Here is a 20,581-nt window from a genome sequence, read left to right on the forward strand (position 1 = left end):
TAGGCTGTACTGCCTTTGCCTTGCTGTTTACATAAGCACGGAAGGTGCAAATTACAAAGCCAGAAATGTGGAGGGTGAGGCCATGACCTCTGCTTCATAATCCTTACGTTCCATTCAGGACCCTTCTCGTGGTGATGTCTAGCTGCTTTGGCCCAAGCTTCCCTTTCAAGATGCCCCGCGGTGATCTCCCAACAAGGCTCCCACTTCACTCTTCCTACCTTGATCTCCGGGCTCAGAGTGGGCGTTTCCCAGCTCCTGAGAGAGCACAGCTCCCCTCGCTGCAGGAGCCCCTCCACAGTTTCTGCTGGGTGTTGAAGTGCTGGGTCCAGGCTGCAGGTCCAAGTCTAGCAAGCCCTGGTCGCACTTGCTGGGGGTTCTCTCCGGCACCTTGGGCTGAGATTCAAGCTTCAGCACCTTGATTGGTGTCTGGATGGCCTTTTCAGCTTGGCCTGGTTTCCTCTTCCCTGGGGGGGCCTGGGGAGAGAGAAGAGCCCCTAAGCAGCATGGGGATGGGTACCCGTCCAGGGAGCGTTGTGGGGCAGGCTGACAGTGTCCTAGGCCAGAGGTTTGCTCGGTCCTCTGAACACCCAGCCCAGCTGTGGGGGACTCTTTAAAATCCAATTACTGCTCAAAAGGTCCAGGGTAAACTATAAAGTGCTGGACTGTGATTGGGAAGTGAGGCCTCTGCTCTGTCACCCAGCTCCCTGGAGCCTGGATCTGGGCTCCGGATGCCACATGCTGTCTGCAGGGGGTGGGCAGAGTGGGTGGAACTATAAGCCTCCTTCCCCTCACTCTCCCATGCCCCAGTTGGCGCTGGCTGGGTGCCCAGGGCAATGGGGGAGGCAAACTGCACCTTTCTCAGGGCTGCGGTAAATGAGATCCTCACCAAACCCCCACAGTAGAGAGGGCTACGGGAGGGACCGTGACGCCCCGGGGGTACTGCTGGGGCAGTAACCTGCACCCGTGACCACTAGCTCAGGGTGAGGAAGAAGGGCAGCCTAGCCGTACATGGTCAGAGTACTAAGTGTGAGCTCTTTGGAGCAGTGGCCATGTCTCTGTGCTGCGTTTGTACAGCACCTGCATAGCACAATGGGCTCCTGGGCCATGCCTGGGACCTAGAAGCAGCCACGCTACAACCAGTGACCCTCCCTCCTCTTCCCTGTGCTCTTTACGAAGCACTGTAGTGAATCTCGGGCCCGAGTGCCAGCCTCTCCGACCCACAGGACAGACTCTGGGCAGGAGGCAGTCGAGTGAGCTTCCTCCACCCCACTTGCACCCCACCCTGCCCTGCAGAGACCAACAGAAGTGCCGGGTTTGTCCAATTTTTGGAGGGGCCCTGGGGGATGCCTCCAGCAGGTAGCATAAGGGGCAGAGACCCCAATACCCTCCAGGGAAGAGAAAAATACCTCCATCATACCAGGGACAGGCTCCCTTATGCTGGGCTTTGACTTAGGGAGACACAATCCCTGCCCCAAAGAGATTACAGGCCAAGAAGGCATGAAGGCAATCAAATAGATACAATGTGCTGGTGTGAATCAGCATAGCTCTGACAACTTTTCACTACAGCCCAGCCATCTGCTGTACCTTTTGGTCCAATTGTTCTGCCGACCGCTGGGCTCCTCCCCGCTGAGCTCAGGTCCCGATTGGGGAGGGAGGGTCATCTGCAAGCCAGAGCGCAATGTTCCATAATCAGCAGGAAACTTACCATGCCCAGGTGCGCCTCCTGGATGTTGCCAGTAAGCATGGGAACCGAGTGCTGCTCTTGAGTCCTAAGCTGAGTGAACTCCCCTGACTGGAGAAAGCACAAAGGAGCAATTAAAAGGAGCCCTTGGCATTCAGGCTGATAAGGGCCAGTGCGTACGTGAAGTCAGCTTCTCAGAGTTCTTCTAATCCGGACATCACAAGGGCCAGATCCAAAGACCTTGAGGAGCTGCTTCCTCAGCTTGGGCTGTTTGGTGGCCTGCTACAGCTGGGGAGAGAGAAAGGGAGAAGGTGCTACCAGAGAGGCTGAGGAACCACTGAGTGCAGGGGCCTGGTGGGATGCAGCCCAGCTAGTTGGACCTCAAGAGGAAGAGGATCACAGGACAGGAGTCTGGGAAACAGCTTAGGAAATAAGAACATAAGAATGGCCTGAGTGGGTGAGACCAATGGTCCACCTCACCTAGTATCCTATCTTCTGACAGTGGCTTGTGCTAGATGCTCCAAAGGGACTGAATAGAACAGGACAATTATCAAGCGATCCACCCCTGTCATCCACTCCCAACTTCTGGCAGTCAGAGGCCAGGGTCATCTCGAGCATGGGATTGCATCCCTGATCATCTTGGCTAACAGCCATTGATGGAGTTATCCCCCAAGAACTCATCTAATTCTTTTTTGAATCCCATTATACTTGTGGCCTTCACAACATCTCCTGGCAACATGATGTACAGGTTGATTGAGCGTTGTGTGAAGAAGTACTTCCTTATGTTTGTTTTAAACCTGGTGCCTGTTAATGTTCTTATGTTATGTGAAAGAGTAAATAACATTTCCTTATTCACTTTCTCCACACCATTTATGATTTTATAGTCCTCGATCATATCCCTCCTTAATCGTCTCTTTTCTAAGGCGACCACTCCCAGTCTTTTTAATCTCCCCTCATACGGAAGCTGTTCCATACCTCTTAATCTTGTTTTGAGATGGGTGACCAGATCTTCATGCAGTATTCCAAGTAAGATGGATTTATGTAGTGGCATTATGATATTTTCTGTCTTATCATCTATCCCTTTCCTAATGGTTCCTAACAGTCTGTTAGCTTTTTTGACTGCTGCTGCACATTGAGCAAATGTTTTCCCCAAGATCTGGGGAATGACCCCAAGATCTCTTTCTTGAGTGGTAACTGCTAATTTAGTTCCCCATATTTTGTATGTACAGTTGGGACAATGTTTTCCAATGTACAACACTTTGCACTAATCAACATTGAATTTCATCTGCCATTTTGTTGCCCAGTCACCCAGCTTTGTGAGATCCCTTTGTAACTTCACAGTCAGCTTTGGATTTAACTGTCTTGAGTAATTTTGTATTGTCTGAAAACTTTGCCACTTCACTGCTTACCCCTTTTTCCAGATCATTTATAAATATGTTGAACAGCATTAGTCCTAGTACAGATCCTTGGGAGAACCCCCACTATGTACCTCTCTCCTGAAACTGACCATTTAGTCCTACCCTTTGTTGTCTCATTTAACCAGTTGCTGATCCATGAGAGGCCTTTCCCTCTTATCCCATGACTCTTTACTTTTCTTAAGAGACTGAGGTCTGGGACTTTGTCCAAGGCTTTCTGGAAGTCCAAGTACACTATATCAGCTAGATTACCTTTGTCCACATGCTTGTTGACACACTCAAGGAATTCTAATAATGGTGAGGCATGATTTCCCTTTACAAAAGCCAGGTTGACTCTTCCCAACATATTGTGTTCATGTATAATTCTCTTCTTTACTATAGTTTTAGCCAGTTTGCTTGGTACTGAAGTTAGGCTTACCAGCCAGTGAGTATGTCTACACTGGCAAATTTCTGTGCAACAAGAAATTTTATTAAAGAACAACACTTTTATTAAAGCATTGGAATTAAACTACTGTTGCATGTCCACACTGTGTTCCTTGTAACGGTGGAGCGCATCCACATTAGCAGCTCTTGCAACAGCAAAGAGAGCAGCGCACCATGGCAGCTATCCCACTGTACAACTGGCTGCAGGGTGCTTTGGGAAGGGTTCGCAATGCTTCATGGGGCAGGCACAGCATTGCATGATGTAGGTTTCCCAATCCCATTGTTCCATGGGCATCTTACTACATTGCCAGCTGCTTTTCAACTGAAGTGGGGTGTGGGGTGGCAGAGTGTGTGACAGGGAGTGTGTGTGTATGGACAGGGGGAGAGACTATGCTTTGGGGGAAAGAGTGTGTCAGCTTGCTGTCTTGTAAGTTCAGACAGCAGCAGGAAGCAACCAGTTCTGAGGCAGGAAGAGGGGGACACCCTGTCATCAGCCCCCGCCTTCCTCCCCAGCTCTCTGCACAACAATCTGTCTATCTCTCTCAGCTCTGTGTTCAACAGCAGGAGCATTCCACATCAGTGGTTTGCTTTGTGTCCCAGAGCAGATCAGCTCAGAATGCAAGGGTTGTCAGAAACAGAGCTTTGAAAGGGGAGGGGCGCATGTCTCCAGGGCAGCAGAGTTCAAAACAATGAGCAGAGCAGCCACTTGAGGGATTACGGGACACTTCTGGAGGCCAATTGATTTCTTTCTGCACTGTAACGTGTTTACACTGCCAATACAACGCTGGAGCCTCTGTGCTTAGGACTCTCAGGGTAGGTATACACTGCTCACGATGCCGCAGCAGCGCTCTGACATGAGCAGTGTAGACACGCTTTATCGCCGGGGAGAGAGCTCTCCCCGCTGATAAAAAAACCCCACCCTGAACATGGCTCCCAGCAATAAACCGCTGTCTATACTGGCACTTTTCAGCACTAAAACTTTTGTCACTCAGGGCGGTGTTTTTTCACACCCCGAACAACTGAAGTTTTAGCGCTGAAAGTGGCAGTGTAGACACAGCCTCATCGAGGTGGTGTTTTTGCAGTGCTGCAACTGAGGAGTTTCTGTGCACAAAGTGGTTTGGCAGTGTGTACACCTCGGGAGTTACACTGCAGAAAGCTGCTTTACTGCGCTGTAATTTGCAAGTGTAGACAAGGCCTGTATTTGCAAGGATCGCCTCTGGAGCCTTTAAAGAAAAATCAGTGTTACATTAGCAATCCTCCAGTAATCTGGTACAGAGGCTGATTTAAGCATTAGGTTACATACCACAGTTAGAAATTCTACAATTTCATGTCTGAGTTCCTTCAGAACTCTTGAGTGATTACCATCGGATCTTGGTGACTTATTACTGTTAAATTTAAAAATTTGTTCCAAAGCCTCCTCTGCTGACACGAATCTGAGGAACTGTCCCAGATTTGGGTAATCTAAAAAGAATGGCTCAGGTGTGGGAGGCCACATCCTTTGCAGTGAAGTCTGGTGCAAAGAATTCATTTAGCTTCTCCACAAGGGGCTTGACTTCCTTGAGTGCTCCTGTAGCCCCACAATCATTCAGTGGCCCTCCTGGTTGTTTGGCAGCCTTCCTGCTTCTGATGTACTTAAGAATTTTTTTGCTATTAGTTTTTGTGTCTTTTGCTAGTTACTCTTCAATTTCTTTTTGGGCCTGTCCAATTTAGCTTTTACTGCATTTTGTACTCGGTTGTTTAGCCGTGGTGGCACTTTTTTGGTCTTCTTATTATTTTGTTGTTGTTGCCTTTTAAGGAACAGTCATAAGAGTGAAATGCCTGTAAGCTGCATGGATACTATTTTAAAACACCATAAGAGAGGTTCAAACTAAATGTAGACCCCAAATCAACAACAACAACAAAACAGTAAGAAGACCAAAAAAGTGCCACCACGGCTATTCTCTCCTTGTTGTACCGGGTCGTTTTCTCTGTTGGTCACAGGTGTGGCTGCCTGTCTCCAGGGTTGGCAGTTCTGGCAGCTATGCAGGGGTGTAATCTAGATGATTGCCTGTAAGCAGGAAAGGCTCTTCTCTCCCTTCTGCTCAGGCTTAGTAAGGGGTGTGTGACCCCGTTACAGAGATCAACCACTGAGAGGAGGAGCAGGCAGAGCAGCAGCTGGCCAGCGAACGGGGTGTGGTGACAGAACAGGGTGGGAAGAAGGGATGTGTCCTGCTTTGAGCAGGGGGTTGGACTAGATGACCTCCTCAGGTCCCTTCCAACCCTGATATTCTATTATTCTATGTTGTAGAAAAGAGGGAAAGGTCTCTGAATGTGGGCAAAAGTGCGGGCTCTTCCAGATGAAGGGAGCGGCATGAAACAGACCTGTCCCCTAGCGTGGGAGATGGGGACAAAGAGAGAAGAATGTCACAGAGTAGAACTGCATGGTGGTGAAGGTCCCTGGGGGATCTCTGTTATTGGGTGTCTGGACAGAATCTCACCCATGGGCTTCAACACAATGAGGTGCCATGCTCCCCTCCTTTGGCCTTTTCCCTGCTAGTGCTTGGTGGGAGGGTCACGGTAGCCACGCTCCTATCAATGCAGAATTGGGTCCCCCCCACACTCCTTGTCCTGCTCAACACTCCTTACCCCCCATCACGCATGTAAATTTGGCCAGTGTGGCAGGTGGGAGAAACTACAGAATCAGCATCTCCACCAGCCCTTGGCATGGCAGGAGCCCTCCCCTACCCCTTTGATAAGGGCAAATGCAAATAGCTCCTCTCACCAAGTCCTTAGGTGAAGATACCTCAGTCACTGGAGCTACTTGGGCAGCACAGGAGGCAGCATCTACAAAGGAGAAAGATTGAGCTGGGTGAAGCTGTTCTCAGAGGCAGTGAAAATACTCCCAGATTGCTGGTTACAGTGTCGGCAGAGTGTCCCCATGCCCTGCAAGCAGCTGAGTTGGGAGTGGCCTTGGCAGAAGGCCTGTAATAGTAAGATCTGGCTTGCTTCTCATTCTGATTCTCAATCCCTCATCAGAAGCCCGACTGCTAGGTTCTGGATGAGCCAGGAACATAGGTGCCTGCTACCTTTGCCGGGAGTCCAGCAAGCAGAACCACAGCAGTGAAACCAGCACGTCATAAAATCCAGCCTAACTATCTTCATATTTGCATAGGGAGATGAGGCAGAGACCGCTGAGTGATGCTACCGTTGGACCAACCTCATTGCTAGTGGAACTGACTGCAGTGGAGTTACACCAGGGGTGAATCTGGCCTCCTGCTTTCAGACAGAGCACAGAGTTGCCACCTGGCCTGCAGTGATGTGGGAATGGCCTCAACTGGAGGAGGTAGTGCTGAGTCCTTTGAGACAGTGAGGCCCTGCTTTTGGGAAACAGCTTCCTATTCTGAAGGGGCACTCCTAGCACTTAAAACATCCAGCTAGTTGACGGGCGGGCCCAGTCTCATCAGAGTGTTATGGACTGCAATCCCAAAACTGGAGAGCACAGGCTGGATTCTCCACTGTCCTGCACCTCAGGTCATCCTTTACACCAGTAGATGCAAAAGGCTAGGGAATCAGAAAGGGAGCTATTGCCACACACTTTGCATTGGTGGGAATGATGGACCCATGGCATGGGGCGATGGGGAATCAGGGGAAATGGGACCGAGGCTGAACTGGCCCATTTCACATCACCTCCCACCACCCTGAAAGTTAGAGCACTGTTAGCTAAATGAGGGCCAATTATGCAAAGAGGGAAAGAATTCCTGGACACTTGAGAGATGCTGATATTTTGTGGGTTTTAACGTAGCTGCCCCAAAGTGTAACATCTTCCTCAGATTTCACAGGCAGCTTTTTGCAAGAGGGAAAATAGTTTGCCCCATTTTCGAGGTATAGTAATTAGTAAGGCAGGGCAGGTGGTACATTGAGGACATCAGACATGGCATCATGCAGCCATGCCCCCATCCCGCCAAGCACTACCCCATCTTACTCCAGCAGGAGCCACACAGGTCTGTGAAAGCATCTTACCTCTCTCCCCAGTCACTCTTTCAAACAGAGCCTGGAGTTTGGCTTTACACTCGGCGAAGTCTCCAGCCTGGACACTGGCTCCCACTGCCAGAGGCTGCAGTTTCATGAGCTCCTCTAAGGATCCTTTGATGAAGGGGTGCATGTCCATCACTTCCTGGTCTGACGCATAGAGATGCATCTTCTCCACTAGCTGCTCACTGGCCCCCATCCTTTTGAGCACAGCTTCCATCTGCTTCAGCTTCCCCTCCAGGTCCTCGTTCCCCAGGCGGTGCTGCCTTTCCACCATCTCCAGCAGCTCCTGCTCCTTCTCTTGGATCAACTTCACCATGTGTTCGATGCTCTTTCGGATCAGCTCCTGGTTTTCAGTCCTCACCCGGTCCATTTGGTCAGCTTTGCCCTTCAGGCTTTTATAGACATCCTCAAAGTGGGCCTTCTTCCTCTTCAGCTCTTCGCTCAGGCTCCCCAGCTCCTCCTGCCGCCGCTCAATTTCCGTCTGGATGTTGCAGTAGAGTTTTGAGTGCTCACTATCCAGGAGCGCACAGGAACAACAGAGAGGCTTGAAACATCCTCTGCAGTAGATACTACTGATACAAGCACAATACAGCTTAATTTGAATGCATCCTAAGAAGTCCCTTCTTCTCTACAACCCACTGCTTGGCCTACAGTTGAGGCTGGGGCAAGGCCTTTGGTTGTAGCCACATCCTGAGCCTCGTGATTAGAGCTGGTGGGGATTTTTTCAAATAAACATTTTTTTCACTGAAAAATGTCAATTAGTCCCAAGTGAAACCATTCACAAACAGGATCGGTGTCAATGAATTTCATGACTCGACAAAATGTCAAGCAATGTTTCAAAAGGGTTAGTTTCAACATTTTCAAAATGAAAAATTCTGGTTTTCTGGTCCAAAACAATTTAAAAAAAAAGAAATTTAAGCTAACTGCAGTCAAAAAAAAGGAGAGCTTTATAAAAAGAAAAAAAAAAGGTCAAAACCGAAACAAAATGTTTTGATTTATACAAACAGAAACCTTTTGCTTTAGAAAAATCATTGAGATTTTGACTTTTTGTCCCGATTCAGGATGTGGAAAAAGTTTTGAACTCTCAAAGATTTTAGTGGGATGGGAAACCATTTCCCACCCAATACTATTGTGATGAGAGGTGTAGAGGAAAAGTGGAGTAGAGGAAGAGAAGAAGAAATAAGATCTCCAAAGTTTCCCACAGGCAGCCAGACTTATGGGGGTTGATTCAAATATTTGGCCATTGGCATATCTCTAACAAAAGCATTCCCTACTGGCACATAGAGAAAAAGGGCAGCGACGTAATGGGATAATAGCTGCATCCTGTGGAAATTCCCTTCCCATTCTGGGGAACTCCTTAGAGATTCTCTAGGACAGATCCTCCTCAGCTGGTGTTAATGGGAATGGTTGTGCTGAAATCAATGGAGCCATGGTGATTTACATCAGCTGAGTATGATGCCTTCTGTTTTTCAGGGAGTCCAGGAGAGGGACAGTCTCCAAAGAGGAGATAAATGGAGAAAAGCTGCAGCCCAGCATAGCCACCCAGAGGCTGGAATCTACAGAGTGATTCATTAGGAACTGTTTGTAGAAGTTGGCAATTGGCTCTTGATGAGAAATGGGATATGCCTGCTGCTCTGATTCCATTCCTTCTCCCACTCAACTGCTTGTAGGTATCAACTAAATTAACAGCCAAGGCACAGAAAGGCTAAGAGACTTGTCCAAGGTCACACACAGTCTGTGGTAAAGCAGGGATTTGACCCCCCCAATCTCACAGGTCCTAGCCTAGTCCCCTAAATACTGGACCAGCCCTCCTTGCAAGGACATACTGGTGCAGCTGCAAGAATGGTACTAAGGGTGTCAGCTGCAGCATACCCAGGGCTCAGTCACTACTTTCACCATGCAGGTTATGCTGAGCAGATTGCCATGACCTGGTGGTGAAAATGCCTGAGTCCCATCTACCCTAATATCTTAGCACTGATTCAGCTGCACCGTTGCTGGCAGTCGTTGGTGCAGCTGCACCCAGTGAGTAAGCAAGACAGAGTATCCAGCATGTCTGTGCAACACATGCTTCTCATTTGCAGTAATCTCACCGGGCCAGATTCTAGACTCTGTTACAGTGGTATAAAGCCAAGTGTAACCCATCAGTGACAATGAAGTGATTCTGCATTTATAATGGTGGAAATTGGATCAGACTCTGGCCCATTCTGAGTATAATACCATGGGGTGTGGGATACAGACACCGAGAGCTTGAGCAAATCTGAGACATGCAGAGAAATGTGACATGAGATTCTCTCTCCTCCCACCCAGTATTGTTTCTTTTCATGCCCGTCACTTTTCAGTTTGATGGCATTCCCATTAATCCCACCCCAAAGCATGATTTAAAATCTACAGGCAACTAAAGAAAAGGGCTGGGTAGATGGGAGGAATAATCAAACCATTGTCCTCTAAGAGAACCAGGAATTTAATTACCATATCTAAGGTAGAAGCAAAACTCAATCAGCTTAATGGGACTAAATCGGGGGGGGGGGGGGGCCCAGATAATCTTCATCCAAGAATATTAAAGGAATTGGCACATGAAATTGCTAGCCCTTTAGCAAGAATTTTTAATGAATCTGTAAACTCAGGGGTTGTACCATATGATTGGAGAATTGCTAACATAGTTCCTATTTTTAAGAAAGGAAAAAAAAGTGATCCGGGTAACTACAGGCCTGTTAGTTTGACATCTCTAATATGTAAACTCTTGGAAAAAAATTTGAAGGAGAAAGTTGTTAAGGACATTGAGGTCAATGGTAAATGAGACAAAATACAACATGGTTTTACAAAAGGTAGATCGTGCCAAACCAACCTGATCTCCTTCTTTGAGAAAGTAACAGATTTTTTAGACAAAGGAAATGCAGTGGATCTAATTTACCTAGATTTCAGTAAGGCATTTGATACCGTGCCACATGGGGAATTATTAGTTAAATTCAAAAGATGGGGATCAATATGAAAATTGAAAAGTGGATAAGGAATTGGTTAACAGGGAGACTACAGCGGGTCCTACTGAAAGGTGAACTATCAAGCTGGAGGGAGGTTACTAGTGGAGTTCCTCACGGATCAGTTTTGGGACCAATCTTATTTAATCTTTTTATTACTGACCTCGGCACAAAAAGTGGGAGTGTGCTAATAAAGTGTGCGGATGATACAAAACTGGGAGGTATTGCCAATTTAGAGAGAGACCGGGATATCATACAGGAAGATTTGAATGACCTTGTAAACTGGAGTAATAGTAATAGGATAAAATTTAATAGTGAGAAGTGTAAGATTATGCATTTAGGGATTAATAACAAGAATTTTAGTTATAAGCTGGGGACGCATCAATTAGAAGTAACGGAGGAGGAGAAGGACCTTGGAGTATTGGTTGATCATAGGATGACTATGAGCCGCCAATGTGATATGGCAGTGAAAAAAGTTAATACGGTCTTGGGATGCATCAGGTGAGGTATTTCCAGTAGAGATAGCAGGTTTTAGTACCGTTATACAAGGCACTGGTGAGACCTCACCTGGAATACTGTGTGCAGTTCTGGTCTCCCATGTTTAAGAAGGATGAATTCAAACTGGAACAGGTACAGAGAAGGGCTACTAGGATGATCCGGGGAATGGAAAACCTGTCTTATGAAAGGAGACTCAAGGAGCTTGGCTTGTTTAGCCTAACTAAAAGAAGGTTGAGGGGAGATATGATTGCTCTCTATAAATATATCAGAGGGATAAATACCGGAGAGGGAGAGGAATTATTTAAGCTCAGTACCAATGTGGACACAAGAACAAATGGATATAAACTGGTCATTGGGAAGTTTAAACTTGAAATTAGACGAAAGATTCTAACCATCAGAGGACTGAAGTTTTGGAATAGCCTTCCAAGGGAAGCAGTGGGGGCAAAAGACCTATCTGGCTTTTAGATTAGACTTGATAAGTTTATGGAGAAGATGGTATGATGGGATAATATGATTTTGGCAATTGATTGATCTTTAAATATTCATAGTAAACAGGCCCAATGGCCTGTGATGGGATGTTGGATGGGGTGGGATCTGAGTTACTACAAAAAATTCTTTCCTGGGTATCTGGCTGGTGAATCTTGCCCACATGCTCAGGGTTCAGCTGATCGCCATATTTGGGGTCGGGAAGGAATTTTCCTCCAGGGCAGATTGGAAGAGGCCCTGGAGGTTTTTCGCCTTCCTCTGTAGCATGGGGTATGGGTCACTTGCTGGAGGATTCTCTGCTCCTTGAAGTCTTTAAACCATGATTTGAGGACTTCAGTAGCTCAGACATAGGTGAGAGATTTTTTGCAGGAGTGAGTGGGTGAGATTCTGTGGCCTGCACTGTGCAGGAGGTCAGACTAGATGATCATAATGGTCCCTTCTGACCTTAATATCTATGAATCTATGAATTAGTGATTGGTACTGGCAGCAATAGATTATTATACATGTGTGTTATATGCATGATTGGTGGGTGAAGCTTCCCCTCAGGGAGGCTAGCTCCCTGTCCCGCCTCTTCTGCCAGTGGCCCCACCCCACTTCACCCCACTCTGCCCCAGGCCCACTGTAACAGGGTGCTGGCCAGGAGGTCCTGGGCCAGCCCTCTGTTAGCCTAGCTCCAATTAAGAAGCATTAATTGGGGCTGGCTGAGTATGCCACACTTAATTGCTAGAAGGGAAGCACCTGCGGGCCTCATTAGCCAGGGGGCTATATAGGGCTGGCAGGCAGGCAGGCAAGGGAGGAGCCAAGGACTGTGCATCACTGCTGGCTGGAGAAGCTAGCTTTCCCCCAGGTTGCTGGTTTGCAGCGGTCTGTAAATAGAAGGTGGTGGGAGTTGACACCGTGAATAAAATAAAAATAAAATAAAATAATTGTACTCAGAAGAGATCTCTGGCTGATTTGTTGCAAGGACAAGCAAACTCCTTGTTACGCCCACCTCCTCCTCTGCTCAGCCCCCTCCCTGCCACAGGTGTCCCTCCTCTCCATCCCCCCTCCTCCTTGCCCCTTGGGCCCCCACTGCTGCTCACCAGTCCCTCCTCCCTTTCTGCTCAGTCCCCTTGCTGCTGCTCGCCAGTCCCACCTCCTCCCTCTCAGCCCGCCCTCCTGCTGTTCACTGGTCTCTCCTCCCACCATTTGTCCTCTCCCTGCTCACTGTATGCTTCTCCTTCCCCCCTCCTCCCCGCTCAGCCCCAGAGCCACTGCTCGCTGGTCCCTCTTCCTCCTGTCCCCGCTTGCCCCCCCACCTCTGCTCACTGGTCCCTCCTCTCTCCCCCTCCCCGCGTGCATCCCTCCTCTCCTCCCCTCCACTGACCCTCGCCACATCCCTTCCCCCCTCTTCCCACACAACCCCCATCGTCACCCACCGCATCCCTCCTCCCATTGGAGGCCAAGTGGGAGGGGAGGAGGGACCGGCGGTGGGGGGCCGAGTGGAGAGGAGGAACCAGCAAGCGGCAGGAGGGACCTCCAGAGAGGGGGTTGGAGAGTGCTGGAGAGGAGCACCAAGGCAGAAAACGCTGAGTTTTTATATGAGCCATGCAGGTTCCTGGGCAGCTGAGGAGGTGATTTCTGCTACTCAGCTTCCTGGGTTCATCAGTAATCTCCCTGGGGAGTCCCAGGGACCCAGGTAGCTGAGTAGTAGGTACCGGCTCCTCAGCTGCCTGGGAACCTGCATGGCACATAATAAATAAGCAAACTCTTCCCATGGAAGCCTACTCCCAGCATGTAGGGGAAGAGGTGGAGCCACCATGGCCCAGGCTTCTGGCCGCAGGATCAGCGGTGGCTGCACCGGGGAGGCTTAGCCCCTCCTGGCCTACTGTACCCGCTGCCCATGGTTATATGCCTTTCAATATGACACATGCGTGGGGAGTTTGTAAGTCTCTACGAAGGATCTTTGGGAATAGAGGTTTTCCCATACTAGCCCAGAGGGTTCGTCAAGCCAGTGCCTTCAGCAGTGGTCAACATGCACTGTGTCAGACGGTGTGTGGGAGGGAAATCCCAAGATGTACCTGGCCAATTGTTCAATGGGGGGTGTGACCCATGCTTTGTCCCCCGCATTACTGCACCACACACAGAAGTTTGAGTCTCCTCTTGCCTCCAAACTAAAGAGCCTGGTCTTTTAATTCAAGCAGTAAGGGCTCATGAATTTAGATGCTGAGGTCCCGGGTTCAGTCTCTGCAGAAGAGCAACCCTGGGGCATTGTTTGAGGTGCAGGGGGATGCGAATTCCAGCCTGACCCCTGTTGTGATCTGCTGACACCATGAAGCAAGGGTGGGAATGTGCAGAGGCCACTTGAAAAAGAGCTAGCCTCATTTTACAGATGGGGAAACTGAGGCACAGGAAGAGGCTGTTGTGACAGTACACCCTATATTCTGCATAGTAATATGGTTATGATGGGAATATGGCATAACTAAGATATACTTTATGCAAGATGGCTCATGTAAGATACCATTGGAAAGGTTATGATTTACTGAATGTGATTATCCAGTTTGTATGCATGTATCATTTCTGTATCTAAAGTTAGGAATATTGACTATGTAACAATTACATCTGTGTGTGTACTTTGGAGGAACGCCTGCCAGACAGTAGGCAATCCTCCTGAATGACCCATTTAAGAAGGACAATAGAACTCTGAAGATACAAATCTCCCACCTTCCTGAAGTGCTTCCTGGGATGCTGTATTGACACTACAAGGTCAGGTGACAATCTCACCTGATGAAAAATACCCCTTTGGACACAGCTGGTACTTTTCCACTGTAGGGGGATGGGGATCAAACAAAGGATTCCTGCCTTAGGTAAATCCGTTTTAAGGGCTGGGGAGCGGGTTGATCTGGACTCTCCTCCATTGCCTACCCAAGAAGAAGGACTGCTGAAAGTACCTGAAGGGACAAAGGAACTAACCTGAGGGGAAAGGCAGGGGCGAGTCCAGACTGTGACAGGGGTCCAGTCTGTAAGAAGACATAACTGGAACTCTAAGATACAGAAACTCTGCAATTTACCTTTCCATACTAACGTTTACCAATCTTCTAGCTCAATAGGAGCTCTAAGTTAATTAGTTTGAGGACCCATTGTCTCACACTCCTTAATATTTCTCTTCCTGACAACTATATTTCGACAAACCCTTCAAGCAGCATTTCTTTAATGAATTATAATTTCAATATAATTCATTCTACTTTCACACCTAAAATAACATTGAGAGTGAGAAATTACTTCTTGAAACCACTCTCTTTAAGATCTTATGCTTAGTATGCATATTTTGTTTTATTTGCTCAGTAATCTGCTTTGCTCTGTTTGCTATCCCTTATAATCACTTAAAATCTGCCTTTTACAGTTAATAAATTTGTTTTGTTTATTATTAAACCCAGTTTGTGCAATTTCTAACTGAGGGGGGAAGAAGTTGTGCATATCTCTCTTCACATTGAAGGAGAGGTCAAATTTTTATGAGTTTGTGCTGTGCAGATCTTTCTATACAGCACAAGACAATATTATTTTGGGTTTATTCCCCAAAAGGGGTGTGCAAGTGAGTGCTGGGTGAATCCTCTCACACAGAGCTGGCTTCAGTTTGTGTTTGCATCTGGGTGTGGCCCTACCTCTGTGTGTGTGCTGCAAGGGGCTGGAGAGCCTAATTCAGCAAAACAGGGAGAGGGAATCCAGGCTGGTGGAGCAGGTGGGGCCCAGTGAAACCCTGGTACATCCAGAAGAGGGGTCCAACCCATCACAGCTGTGACTTGCCCAAGGTCACATAGTGGGTCAGTGGAAGAGCTGGGAATAGAACCGAAGGGCCATATTCTTGCAACATGACTCAAGTAGCTCCTGCGGAAGTCAATGGGAGTTACTCTCATATCTTGGTGCAGGAAGAAAGGGTCCTAAGTTCCCTAGACTCCCAGGCCTGGCCTTCACCACAGACCCTCCCTCCCAATACCCTTTTCCCATGTGCTCACAACTGTATGGGAATAAATCATAGAAGGTTGATGTTCTTACCTTGTAATGTAGTTCTGGTCATTGTGGGTGGGATTGGAACAGAAGAGGATTCTGGACTTCCTTGCTCCCTCCAGAAACTGTTTGGCAGATTCTGCCTTCAGCTCCCTCACCTTCCTGGTTTCGTGGCTTTTCTTCTTTGAGAACCACTGGTGGGCCTCAAAGCATCTGATGCAAAAGAACTCCTCGCACTCAGAGCACCAAAACTCGGCCAGATCTCTGCAGCGGTCACAGACCAAGTCACTGCTGCTGACAATCTTCTGGTAGGTGCTCAGCTTGGCCTGCAGATTGGCAAAGAGCAGGTTGTCCTGGTCTGGGATCCCGCTGGCTTGTGGGATGGGAGCCTGGCAGATGGGGCACTGGCCAACGGGCTTGTTCTCTTCCAGGCAGTCGGTGCACAAAGTGTGAAAGCAGGACAGGAGCTTGGGATTCCTGGGTTCTTTCTGGCATCCCTGGCAGAGCAGGAACTGAAATTCTTCTTCCATCACCTTTGGGAGAGAGAGACCCAGGGGGTCACCAATGCTGTGCTGCTCTGCTATGAGCCCCAGTGAGAGATGGGGGGGGGGAAGAGATGTCTCTATGTAACAGTAATAATATTACAAGCTAACCATGTACTGTATTTTTTTAAAATCCCTTCTATCCATTTTAAATTTGCCACCTTTCAATTGCCCCAAACATCCCCTTGTTTCTGTGTTTTGAGGAAGGGTGAAGGGGAACAAAGGGAACTATGAAGTGTTGTGAGGTGTGGTATGTGGCCTGTGTGATGGGGTGGACTAGGCCTAGAGGACCCCTACTGGAGGCTGCAGGATCCTGCCTCTGAATATGGCACCCATATGTTTGTGCCTACATATTGCAAATTCATGGCCCTCAACATCATGCGAACTGGCTTATTATAGAACAGTTCACAGTGACATTGCATGCAGCAGGGCTGCATGCCTATCTCTCCTGGGTGTCTACATTGTCCCCACTGCTCTAGTATAAAACCTCACCATGGAAAGATTATTTTATCCAGTCCTGGGAGGCAGGGAAATATTATTATCCCAATTTTGCATATGGGCAACTGAGACACAGCGTGGTTCAGTGACTCGCCCAAGCCACCCAGGGGTTAATATGCAGAGATCTCACAACTCCCCAGCTGTAACCACAAAACCATCTCACCCCTCTTCCCCATTGTGTCTGCCAATTAGTCACCAGCTTTTAAAGCAGAGGCTTGACTCTTTGTGCCCTGGACAAAGTTTGGAGGAAGACTCCAATCATCCCTTAGTGGTAAGAGATGGAGGAGAGCCACCTCTCCTGGCAGAAAGGAATCCCAGTCCAGGTAGGGCTGTGATGCTACGTCTCAGCACGAGCATACTGTCATGCCATGTGTGAGTCTCTCCACCAAGATCTGTTGGAGGGGTGGCGTTAGCGTCAAACACCACATGACACACGTTAGTCACTCAATGAACTGCTGAAAGGCACTCAGATACTATAGCCATGAAAGCAGTATACGAACTAATATAGAACAGATCCAGCAACAAGTGCAACAAAAAGGATTTTACACTGGAGTGTGGATGGGTGGGAGATGGGGTGAAGCTCCAGCCTTGGCAAAGCTGTAGTTACAAAAAATTAGTCTCCGTTCCTTGTCAGCAAGTTTGCAGAGCAAACTGCAGCCCCTCCCCGGTGGGAATATTAGCCCTAGGGATGTGGGTCGCCAGGTGGGTGGAGTACATCCTTAGGGGGTGTTGTGTGGGCTTGTTTTCAGAGGTGTGTGCTGCTTTTGAGACCCATTTCAGCTTGTGGTTGTTGAAAAATCTGGCAGCCAGTTCCCGTTGAAGTCAATTGCAATACAACTTTGTCAGGTTGGGCCTTTGGGATATCACATGGGGAGGGAAGCAGAGAGGGAATAGAGGAACATGCACAAGTAGGATGCCAGCTCCAAGAGCTAACTCCATGGTCCTATTCTGGGCACTAGATCCAGCCTCCTCAATATTTCTGGGATAGCCCCAAATTCACAGACTGCCTGCCTCATGTGAAGGAAGTTAACAGGACCCTCCAGAAATGCAGGGGTGCATGAAACCACAGCATTTCGTCCTTTCGCATCATGGCACAACGGTGTCACAGGACACTGACGTACTGAGGCTGTGCCACAATGCTGATGGCTGTTGCACCATCCCATCCGGAGCAGAGTGTGCCCCACAAAGTGGGTCTCTCCCAGAAATGGTCTCCAAAAAGTGGGGAGCTGGGGTTTGTCTCATGCAGGAATCCCCCTACCCCTTCTGTGTAGCTGGGAAACAAATGGCACACTATCAGCCAAAGACAAGTGAAAGATAAAATACCTGCATTGAGAGCGGATGCACAGCCAGCTCCGGCCACGGCTCTGGGGATGGTCTAGCTGCTGCTGTGGCCAAGGGAGAGTAACTGGCCAAGGGAGAGTAACAAGGAGCTTCCTGCAAAGCAGAAGCGCCACAGCTAGTTTCATTTTCTCTGTGTGACCTGCAGGGAGGAGGAGCTGCAGGAAGTTTCCACTGCTGCCAAGGAAGGCAGCACAGCCTAGTGTTGGGGGAAGGGAGCAGCTGGCTGCAGGGCCTGAACAGGCCAAGTTCTCTGTTTGCAGGCTGCCTGTCTCAGCCTGCAGCATGTAGGGGGCCAGGCTTGTGCCTTGGCCCTGCCTGGGATGCCAACATGCTCAGTGCACAGCAGGCTCATTCCTAATGAAGCCGGGATGGTACCGACCACTGGGTGCAGTGAGGTCTGCAAGGCCTTGACTTGCCTGTGCCTACGGTTAGCATACATCTGGGTTTTCCTGGACACGACCTCTTTTTTTTTTTGATCTGCCCATCTGTGTCCAGGAGGATTTTTCAAATAGGAGGAAATGTCTGGGATATTTCCTTTCAGAGCAGACCTTGCAGCTCAGAAAGAGCTGTCTCCATGCCCCGACTGGTCCCTCCCATACAGCTGCAGCTCCCAGCAGCATAAACTGCTCCTTGTCAGAATTTGCTGCCTATGTTGTACTGAGCATATAACCTGCCCCAGCCTGGCCTGCCAGGTAAGTGGAGATGCCACTGCCTCTCAGCTGGGCTGCCTTCCCTGACGTAGGGCCTCAGAGCCTGGCCAAGAGGGGTGACAGGGCCAGACCCTGGCTCTTCACCCCGAGGAGAGGCCTGCAGGGAGGCGCTGATGGGCTGGCGCTGCATCCTGGGCATGCGCCAGCTGCCCCCCATCTTGAGAGTGAGACTGCAGGAACCCCGTCCAGTACCCCCAAATATCCCCTCCCACTGCACATGCACCCCCCAAATACCTCCCTCCCAGTACATACACACCCCTCCAGTTCCCCCTCCCTATTCCCCTGGCAGTGGCCTCTATTTTGGAACTCGAAATATGTAACTCTACCTGTGCCCATCCTTGCTGGGCAGCTCCATGTGTGGCAATGAGAACGGATCGCTGTGCCACATCAGGGTCCCTCCCTCAGCTGGGGGGATGCCAGGAGTCTGCATTTGTCCGGTGTCCTGCTATGCTCAATCACTTGAATCTCCATCCTATGTGCTGGGGATGCTGGGCACAGACATGCCAAGTCTCACTCACATTGGGTATGAGCCTCACTCATTAGCATGATATCTCTTTCCCACATACATTCCTAAGCGTAACTTACCCATTTTGAGTAAATAGATAATATTTTTACTCAGGCACTGCAATAAAAAACAATACATCCAGGCCCTCAGGCACTGGGCCTGGTGCTTGCAAAACTGCTTTCCAAGCTTGTGTACTGTGGTAACTATGGAGACTACAGGCCCACCTTGAGAGAAGACTATGCAGGAGGAGGGGTGTTTGACAATCAAGAAAATGAGTTTGCCCAAAAAACAAGCAGGACTTGATTGAAAGTTTGCGGGTTCTGCAAAATACCGTTCAAAAGTTAAGCCACACTGGACAAATTCATGTCCTCTGGGATCTCCAACCATCTGCATTTTCATTCCAACCAGCAAATAATTGTTAAAACCCACTGGTTTGCATTGCAAAGAGAATTCTTACCTGCCCTAGACTTTAGTATGAGCTAGGAAGTTGAAGTGTTTCAGATGCAATATTAAGCAGTGTACATTTTAAAAAGTTATTAAGTGCTGGTTGGATTAAAAGCCAGGACTACTGGATGTCACCAAGGAGCAAAAAGGAGAGTCCCTGTACTAAGCAATGATCTGACATATCCCTGGAAAGTCTTACTCTTTGAGGCTGTAAATCTCACTCTTAAGGACAGCCAACCCTTGGCATCTCTGTGGGCACCACTGCCTGTATTAAGGCAAACCCCACATAGGGTTGCCAACTTTCTAATTCCAGAAAACCGACCGCCCTTGCCCTGCCCACTGCCTCGCCCCTTCCCTGAGGTCCCACCCTGCCCCTTCCTGAGGCCCCATCACCCGTTCACTCCGTCCGCCGTTCACTCCATTCCCCTCCCTCCGTCGCTTGCTCTCACCCACCCTCTCTCACATGCTCATTTTCACTGCAAGGCCCAAACAGGCATATTTATTGTTTTGACAGATGCATTATGCTAAGTTCTGGTTTTATTTGTTACAGGATGCTAGAGCTGGCAGCATTATTCATTATTTTATTCAAGCCTAATTTAATGGTGTCAAAAAGGGTAATTTTTTAAAAAAATGAAATTTCACAAAGGTTTTCATGATTCTTTCTCTCCCCTCTTCCCATTTTTTGTAACCAGCTCCATGTTTTATGTTAACTAAAGTTATTGTAATTTTATCTGTGGAATTAGGACCACACATTATCACAGCTGCAATGGGTCCATTAAAGCCCCACTCCTGAAGCCCAAATACAAATCCATAGAGCACAACCACAGAAATACACACCTGTCCAGACACCTATATAAATAAATCTGTAGAAACTGACACCCACACCAACATGCAGATACACACATGTATTCATGTGTACACATCTAGCATGCATTAACACATATACTTCTACATTATTTAATATTACAATTGTTGTTTAGTGCCTAGAGACCCCAACTAAGATCAGGGTTCCCGGGTGGTAGGTGCTGGACACACACATAAAAAGAGAAAGTCTGCAACAAAGAGTTT

At 48.4% G+C, this 20,581-nt stretch overlaps 1 protein-coding gene and 1 long non-coding RNA gene across 3 annotated transcripts in view; one reads left to right on the plus strand and one right to left on the minus strand.

The window, feature by feature from the left end:
* LOC140918503 (uncharacterized) overlaps positions 1 to 12,686 on the plus strand; it is a 31,562-nt gene extending 18,876 nt beyond the window's left edge. The window contains exon 3 of the long non-coding RNA XR_012161210.1: positions 9,004 to 12,686. This is a non-coding gene — a long non-coding RNA (uncharacterized lncRNA). The remainder of the gene's footprint in view (positions 1 to 9,003) is intronic.
* The window catches only part of LOC140918502 (protein PML-like), a 42,541-nt gene extending 24,552 nt beyond the window's left edge, over positions 1 to 17,989 (minus strand). Inside the window, exons 1-6 of one of the 2 annotated variants that reach the window (XM_073363077.1) lie at positions 17,837 to 17,989; positions 15,522 to 16,006; positions 7,519 to 8,099; positions 6,281 to 6,342; positions 1,706 to 1,792; positions 219 to 474 (exon numbers count right to left, since the gene is read on the minus strand). In XM_073363077.1, the coding sequence (XP_073219178.1) occupies positions 219 to 474; positions 1,706 to 1,792; positions 6,281 to 6,342; positions 7,519 to 8,099; positions 15,522 to 16,006; positions 17,837 to 17,842 (1,477 nt within the window). In that variant the 5' untranslated portion in view covers positions 17,843 to 17,989. Of the gene's footprint in view, positions 1 to 218; positions 475 to 1,705; positions 1,793 to 6,280; positions 6,343 to 7,518; positions 8,103 to 15,521; positions 16,007 to 17,836 lie in introns of both variants that reach the window. The other variant, XM_073363076.1, reaches the window with a different exon arrangement.
* Between the last annotated feature and the right edge of the window lie 2,592 nt (positions 17,990 to 20,581).

The sequence above is a fragment of the Lepidochelys kempii genome, chromosome 10 (assembly GCF_965140265.1).
Source record: "Lepidochelys kempii isolate rLepKem1 chromosome 10, rLepKem1.hap2, whole genome shotgun sequence".
NCBI classification, from domain to species: domain Eukaryota; kingdom Metazoa; phylum Chordata; order Testudines; family Cheloniidae; genus Lepidochelys; species Lepidochelys kempii.